The sequence below is a fragment of the Ictalurus punctatus genome, chromosome 6 (assembly GCF_001660625.3).
Source record: "Ictalurus punctatus breed USDA103 chromosome 6, Coco_2.0, whole genome shotgun sequence".
Classification (NCBI taxonomy): Eukaryota; Metazoa; Chordata; class Actinopteri; order Siluriformes; family Ictaluridae; genus Ictalurus; species Ictalurus punctatus.
The window spans coordinates 1,730,079-1,738,793 of NC_030421.2; the positions used below are offsets into that span (position 1 = coordinate 1,730,079).

Consider the following 8,715-nt stretch of genomic DNA (forward strand, 5'->3'; position numbering starts at 1 on the left):
AAAAGTTCAAAAGTGCAAAATGTCTATGACACTTCAGGTCCATGTTAAATGCAATGTGAAAGAGGTGGTGTGAAATGGGACTAGAGCACAGTAAACACGAGCTCCTCCAGTGTGCTTATTCTGTCTAATAAAGGCGAGATGGGAAGAGATCTCGCTGCGTCTTCACAGTCCTTTTCGGCTTTGTCTTTTCACAAGTGGCGTCTGCAAGTCTGACTCGCACAGTTACTGATTTGCAGGCTGCATGTTAACGTGGCCCATGTAAGTGATTTCCACGGGCAGGAGAGCAAATCGTCGACAAAAGGAGCAGCTTTTCGATTCAACGCCGTCGTTAGGACAACCTCAAAGTATTCCTCAGATAATCAGCTCCACTTCAAAGCGTCTCCCATTCAGCCGCGACTGCTTCAGCTCTTTTATGAACTTCCCCCTTTTTTCACTCCGAGGCGACCGTCTCTTTGATTATTTTTCATCGTGTTTATTTTGCCCCATTCATAGGACACTTGTTTTAAATAAATAAAAGATCACTCTTTCACTTGGCCCGTAGTAGTTCGAACACACACACAGAGATAAAAAAAAAAAAAAAAAAAAAAAGTTGGGCCGCACGTCAACGCTTGTTTCAAATTAAATCTGAATATTCCCTTGGGATTGAAAGGAGTTTGGGAACAAACTTATGAGAGCGGTTCTGGTGAAATGCAAATTGACTTGCGCTAACGTGGCATGAGACTAAGGTCAGGGCAACTGTATCTTAATAGAGGGTTTCGAATTGAAGGAGGGACCAGGGAAGCAGGGAGAGGGGATTTTTTTTTTCACCCCCAGAGTGCACTTGAACTTCACATCACCGGTGATACACCTGCTCAGAGATGTGATTTCTAGGTTTGTTCATTTGCACTAGACTAAAGCTAGGCGCTAAAGAGCAAATGTGATATCTTTCTCAAGCCGCCCTGCGTACATCATCACCCCCCCCCCCCCCCCCCCCCCTACACACACACACCCCATGGTAGACCTACATCCCTTATTGTCTGATTGCCTACAAGATGCTTAAAAATTTGTCTACATAGAAAATATATATATTTTTCTTTTTGTCATTTATCAATACGTCAGTAAAAACAATTTTGTAAAAGAAAAACCACCGAAGGCTGTTTTTGTTGTTGTTGTTGTTGCTGCTTTGATGAGCATCCTCCTTTTACAGGCTGTTCACTGGGTCTTCTACGGGACATATTCGGATGTTAGTGTCCAGAAAAAATTGGTTTGAAGTGGTGCAGGACTGGAGTTACTCGATTCGGATTCTGTAGTATGGACAGGCGGCACTTTGAAAGTGTACTACAGCGCGTTTTACCGGAGGAAATAAGGATGGGGTGAGGGATGGGGGCTTCATATTCACAAGGCAAAACTCCCTTTATTGTAAGACATCTCTTATGTTCTGTTTCCCATGACTGATTTGTGCATTGGTGACAGTCCCTTTCTTTATAAGATACACCACTGATAGACTGTTCCGGAATATAGGACTGATAACTTATGAACATAAATTATAGAACTTACGAAATGAATTTCAAGCAAAAAATTCAGTATATAGTATAACAATTCAAACTGTTTTTTTTTTTAAATAATTTGTTCAGAATAGTCCCCAGTGCCTTTTTTTTTAAATCATCTGTATATAACAATATCATTGTCTTATTTGCTCAAAGAAAATATACCATTAAAATTAGACACTATTATGTTTTTGTTTTGCTTGTTCTCTGCTGTATAGAATCTGTAAGAAATAAATATTTAGACTGCCCCACATTTATTAAAAGCAAGTTGTGATTTAAAATAAAATCCGAAAGAGAATGTTTGACTTAAAAAAAAAAAAAAAAAAAAAAAAAAGCATGGATCATAGTTGTCTTGTTTTTGTTTTGTTTTTGTTTTGTTTTTTTAATTCAGGTCAATAAATTTATTCATATCGATTTCATCACGAACACCAAAAATCTCGACAATCCTCTTCACTCTTTCACCCAGCACAATTAACAGCACCATGCACCGCAATAAAAACACACAGTTACTACACAGGGCATGCGAGGGATTCTTCACATTACACATAGGCTAAATCTATTCAAGTAAAACCTTTTTTTTTTTTTTTTTTTTTTTACACAACACCATAAAAATCACTACATTTCACCAAAATTAATCATATTATTCTTTGGTGTATCTGTAATTCCAGACCAAACATTATTACCAGCAAATAAATTACAATGTACAAAACTGGTTGGGACTTTAGCACAACATTCACAAGCATCGAAACTATTAGCCTTTTTACACATCCGTCAGGGAATAGGCCCGTCCACTTTACATAATTTAGGGTCTCAGAGGACATATTCGTACTCTTAAATCAGAGTTACATTGGATTTTTTGCATAAAATACAGACTAAATAGTTCTTAAATACCACAAAAAAAATCTCCCGACCACAGATATTGTATAAATTTTCAAACAAGTACTCAACAATTTCTAGAATAAACCGTTTTCCCCTCAGTAGACTCTCAGGGGGGAAAAAAGGGGTACTGGTCGCTGGGATGGTACCCTCAAGTGTACACCTTTTGTACCTTCAGTATGGATCTTTAACCTAGAAAGGTGCATATAGCCTATATGTGTACCTTTACTCTAAAAGGTAATCAGGGTCCGATTATATACCTTAAATCCTTTTTTGCTACATAATTGCTACATAAAATACTTTAAATGTACACTGTATGCACATTGTCAGATGAAAGATAAATATTAAATATACAAAAGATAAGGTGTGCTACCCCAGCGACAAAGAAAGGTACACTTCAGTGCCCTTTTTTAAAAAATTATTTCTAAGAGTGTACTGATATAATAGAAGTGATAGACATGCCTGTTTGAACATGTTTCTCATTGCAAAAACATCGGGAATGTTTACATTATAGAAACACTTGGAAAAGGACAATTGCCCCACAGAAATTCATCAATCTGTCATTATAAAAGACCTCTGGGGAGAAACATAAGCTATAGAAAACTGTCCAGTCAGTGATACAAACACATCAATCACCGGTTATTGTTTCATTTGAACAATGTCGGTGTCACTTAGTAGGCTGGATATGACTTAATCAGCTAAGCCCACAGTCCTTTCGGCAATGCAGGAAAAATCTTGGTCCGAAATTGAAAGCAAAGGGTGTGAAATTATCCCGGGTTTAATGATGAGATGCACCCCTTGTATGTTATTAAATAAAATAATTAAGTTAAAAACGACTGTCAAGCACATTTACTCGAAGTTATTAATGCGTTGATCAGTATGGAATAGGGTCTTGTGGTACATGAATGCGCAAGTTAAGGGCAAAGGGTAGGGTAGGGTAGATTAAGTTAGGGTAGGGTAGGGTAGGGTATGGACTGATGGCACATGCTCTTCACCATCTGACATCCGCGGCGCTGTTGCGTGTTTCTTTCCACCAACACTTCTGAGTAGCCTACCGCGCGTCAAACACATGATGTTACAGATGTATAAAAACAGTGTGTGGGAGGGATGCAACATAAATATATCCCTTGTGCTTCATATCAGAGCATCGTCCTTGGGTCTGAATGTCTAAAAGAGTCCTCGTCGTCAGATTCGGAGGTTGGGACATCGCTGGAGGGGGTGTGGAGATTGTTAGGGACAGCACTGCCCTGGCATACGTACCACTCGTTGAGGTTGGTGACCTGTGGGGAAAGGTTGGCCGCGCGACTCCGCAGTGGTTCTGTGGAGGGCGCGAGCGCGTCACCGAGCGCCGCGGAGGAGGAATGATACGTGGCGGCCGAGCTGGAGGAAGGGGGCGGAGGAGACTTGCAGTGCACCTTCATGTGTTTCCGCAGTGAGCTCGGGTGCGTGTAGGACTTGTCACAGCCGCGCACTTTGCAGTAGTAGGGCTTGTCGCTGGTGTGCACGTGTGAATGCTTCTTCCTGTCACTGCTGTTGGCGAATTTTCGGTCGCAGCCGTCAAACTCGCATTTGAAAGGCTTCTCACCTGAAATGGCAAAAAAAAATCATGCTCTTTCATAAATAACGTAAACATACAAGATAGTCCATTATCGTTGTGCAGTATTTTGTGAGCATTTATTGGTGAATGCAAGACTTCAGTTAGGTATAACTAATATACAGTAGCTAAAGAGATAACATCGTGATTGAAAAATATTACATTCACACAGTGTATTTAGGTGAAATCTTTTTCTTTGCTTGTGGTACCCACAAGTGTACACATTTTCTACTTTTAGTGTGTGTCCTTTTCCTGGAAAGGTGCATTTAATGCACATTTATAAACTTCTAAGAACGATTTACAATCCTTAGGTCTTTTCAAATAGGCCTATACATTACATCCATGTTTAGAAGTGAAGGACACATACTAAAAGTACCATCCCAGCGACAGGGACTGTTTAGTACCCCCCCCCCCGAAAGTACAGAGACTATAGCAGTCAGTTGAAAACTCCCCCGCACGTGCTATGACTGCCACCTTCATGCAGTAACTTTTCCACTGCACTACGTTGCTTTGTGATGCGTGTAGCTCTTTACACGTCCACCTATGACTTTCAAACTAAATTATTTTCTTACTTAGCATAACATCCCCCCGAGACTGTGGACAACACTCGGGTATCCTATAATTCCGCCCTTCTTTGCCTGTAAACATCGTGGTGGGTGATATTGATCTTTGCGTCACTAGCAACAAAACACAGCAGTCAATTAGGAGGTGAGACTGTCAATCAGGCCTCATGTTTAAATATACAAACAGCACACAAAATCTCAGGATCAAAGGAAGTGCATAATCCCAATGGCACGAATCACAAGCACAAGCTAATAGAGTCACTTATTGTTTTTAATTTCAAACCGTAAGCATAAAGAAAGTTAAAACTGCAGCCACTACGTGTGCATGTCATTGTAAACAAGTCTATGGATCACATCCTAATTGGGGTAGCACATGTTCCTAGCAGTGTTAGAGACGAAATAAACACACTACATTTTAAACGTCCAAACAAGAACATTCCATTACTAATCCCACACCAAACCGACTCAGGTAGAGATGGTTAGATAGGCTGTAACAAAATAAACTCTTGAAAAATAACGAGGCCTTCACGCGCTATACTGGGTGAGGTAGGCTAATAGTATGCGCTGTTGTATAGAGTTACGGTTCACAAATGTTTGGGGGGAAAAAAGCTATTTCATCTTAAACCTTTAGTGATGCACTATCTTGGCACCGCGACCCTGAGCAAGGTAGTGAAAATGAATGAATGATTAGCTACTGTGGATCTATACTTCTGGACATCATGGTTATGTTTTGTTCAATGCTATCGTATATTTTGATTTGAATCAGCAAAACCAGAAGGAAGGAAACAACCGAATTCGTTTTATTATTTTTATTTTTAATGCTATAAAATCTGAGAACACCTCCAGTTGTATTAGGACTTTTATGAACTTGATGCGTGTGGATATAAAATCTATTTCCTCTTTGTTTACTAGTCCATGCTTCAAAAGTCAAATTCTCCTGACGCGCTCGAGTTCCACTTTAAAATGTGTAGCAGTCATTCTTGGAAGCAAAAAAATGTACACTATAAAGCGACAAACCTCTGTTACATAACCTTATTGACAACGTATATCCATACGCAGCGCCTATATGTTCACCATCTCCCTGTGTAAATCTAGTTTTGGGTCTAATATAAGGAGAAATAGGGTTTATCCGTGGCAAAGGAGTAACTGTGTCTTAGCAGCTACATGCGATTACATCGTTTCGATGTTATTCATCAGAGTCTGGACTAATACACATGACTATTGCTAACTATGTAACAACTTCTGTTCCACTCAGTCTAGGCTAATGACGAATAGCTTCACTAACCTGTGTGAGTCCTCTTGTGAATCTTTAGGTTTTCCGAGCGAGCAAACACTTTTCCACAACCAGGAAAAGGGCAAGGAAACGGTTTCTCTCCCGTGTGAACTCGGATATGGTTGATCAGTTTGTACTTTGCCTTAAACGCCTTGCCCTCGCGCGGACATTCCTCCCAGAAGCAGACGTGGTTGCTCTGCTCGGGTCCGCCGACGTGCTCCACCGTGACGTGGTTTACCAGCTCGTGCATGGTGCTGAAAGTTTTCGAGCACGGCTTCTTAGACGTTTGTTCCTGGTCAATCCATTTGCAGATCAGCTCTTGTTTGATGGGCTGCCTCATGTACCTCAAAAACGCCCCCGTGGCTCCATGAGGGGCTGAAGCGAGGTTCACATTTAGGTTCATGGAATTGTAGCCGTGAAGGGAAGGTCCATAGTGTTCAGGCCTGTGGCCGAAGTGTTCTGGCCGGCCGTAGATGTCCCCTGGAAGACCCAGGCGCATCTGTCCGTTGAGAGCATGGTGGTGGGCACCTGGGGCTGTCTGCTCGTGAAGTCCCGTGAAAAGTGGATGGGCACCACCTTCCGTGTGCCCGTAAGCACCTGTTGGGGAAATGAACATGCCATGGTGATGAGGGGAGGAGGCGGAACTATGCTGGTCGCCAAGTGCATGCATAGCAGAGGCTGAGAGCTCTCTCCTGAGGATGAAGTCCCTGCTGCTTGCGTAGCCTGAGTGGGGGTGAGCCACGGGGAAACCAACTGTGGTCTGAGAAGACGGGAAGGATGCCGCGGTCTGGGCTTCGGGATGGCTTTGAATGTGCTGCGATGGACTAAGTTTGAGAGCATTTGTCTGTGCCATGTGCTCGGGTCCAAATGGAGTGAGAGCCACTCCAGGGTCGTTGCCCATCTCCCCAGGGTGGAGGTGGGCATGGTGGGAGTGAGGGTGATGCCCCCCTATCCCCGGGAAGCCTGTCATATTCTGATGAGGAAGGGGTTGAGTCGCTGCCAAATCCGCTAATCTTATCGCCGAATTCCTCTTGCTCAAAGAGGGCTCCATATCTACACCGTCATGTCCACATTCGCTACTTTTGTTTTTGTTTTGTTTACCCCCCCCCCACTACACGCCTTCTAAAACATTAAAATATATGCATATAACCATCTATATAACTTCTTTTGTCCTGCCTCTAACTCTGCTTGCTCCTTTTCCCACTCTGTCCTCAAGCGATTGGCAGAAACTACAACAGTTGGAGGACACAGTGGGGAATACAGTTTAGAAATGGCACTGCGGGTATTGGACAGATTTCGGTGACTGGCAGTTAAAGGAGCGAAGCGATTGGCTGTCTTTCAGTGCGCAGGCTCAGCGGGGTTCCGCCCCCTCACTCCCATCGCCGCTGTCGACTCCAAAAAGTTGTACTCACAAAGTTGTGTGTAAGGCGCTGTTTACCAGGACATGCAAATGTGGACAGAGGCATTTTGTATACAGAATAACTTTATTTATTTATTTATTTATTTATTTGTTTGTTTGTTTACAATTAGTAGGCTACGGTATTTAAGCTAAGAATTTAATCACAACACGTTTTTGCTAAATGGCCAGGTGAACGTAGGCGGCTTTTAATGACTGTAAATAAATCTAAAATAAACGGTTACTGTAAATATATCGATTTTTTCTAGATTAAAGAAGCTAAACATGAATGAATGAATTAATGAATGATGTCCTGTATTTAAATTAATAACCTTGTAAAAAAAAATTATTTAAAAAGAAAAATATAATTTGCACAGGATTTTTCTCTCTTTCAACTGTACTGCGTTTTGTAGAATAATTTTTTTAAAAACATTTCTATATCAATCACCAATTCATTGTTGTATATCATTATAAAACGATATAAATGTATTCCAAATGATTATTTTTTTTGAAGCCCAGATTTAAATACCACGCGTATTAGATAAAAAGAAAATGTCAGAAACAAACGCTGGGCGACAAAAATAATTTTTTAGGACTAACCTGCTCAATAACGTTCAATTTCAATAATTTTTTAAGGCTGATTAAATAATTAACGACATATAGTAAAACGTGCGATTTCAAATATTTAAACTTGCCACTGTCTTCACATGTCTTCTACATGGCTAATCCTGGTAATTGATATTTAATACATTTAAGTATATTTAAATATTTAATTCAACACTTTGGTCTCTAGAGAAATACACGTAAATTTCCAAATATTTTATCATGTTGTCTGCTCTCTCTCTCTCTCTCTCTCTCTCTCTCTCTCTCTCTCTCTCTCTCTCTCTGTATGAGTGAGAGTGTGCGTTGAACTTGATACAAGCACACACCCTTTTAAGGTTCCTATTGAACACAGCAGGGAGTTCATCTGTCATCGGTTTAATTTGTCTTGATTCAAAATCATTCTCAAAATTGATTTATGTTAGTAATTAGACAATATTTGGTGAATCTTAGTGGAGTATTTTCGGTCGAATAAAACACCAACGTTGCTAAATTACTCGACTAAATGAAGGTCATGGGATTCTTCAGCTTATAACCCTATAAAGTCTTGAGTGCAATATGACGTTAAAATCAAACAATCAAAATTAATTAGGATTTTGGTTTTTAAAAAGTTGTTTCATGCGACCTCCTTTTGATTTCTTATTATTATGTTTACACCTGTTTAAATTCCTACATATTCGTTCATATCTATTAGCAGTGTAAAGGTTTATATATGGTACTGGGGTTTGAATGTATTCTGAATTATTAATTACTAATTATTCATCTGAAATAATTCAGATGAAACTGAATTATTTCGATGGTTGTTAGAAACACAAGAGAATACGCAGTATTTGACCTCAGACTGCGATTGCGCCGCGCGCGCGCGTGTGTGTGTGTGTGTGTGTGTG

The 8,715-nt window shown here is 40.6% G+C and overlaps 1 protein-coding gene across 1 annotated transcript; it reads right to left on the bottom strand.

Moving 5' to 3' along the window:
* Positions 1 to 2,771: 2,771 nt before the first annotated feature.
* zic5 (zic family member 5 (odd-paired homolog, Drosophila)) lies at positions 2,772 to 7,172 on the bottom strand. The gene is made up of 2 exons (XM_017469223.3): positions 5,845 to 7,172; positions 2,772 to 3,987 (listed from the first exon to the last, which is right to left on the bottom strand). The coding sequence occupies exons 1-2, from the start codon at positions 6,881 to 6,883 to the stop codon at positions 3,542 to 3,544; spliced, it is 1,485 nt and encodes a 494-aa protein (XP_017324712.1). The 5' UTR covers positions 6,884 to 7,172; the 3' UTR covers positions 2,772 to 3,541.
* Between the last annotated feature and the right edge of the window lie 1,543 nt (positions 7,173 to 8,715).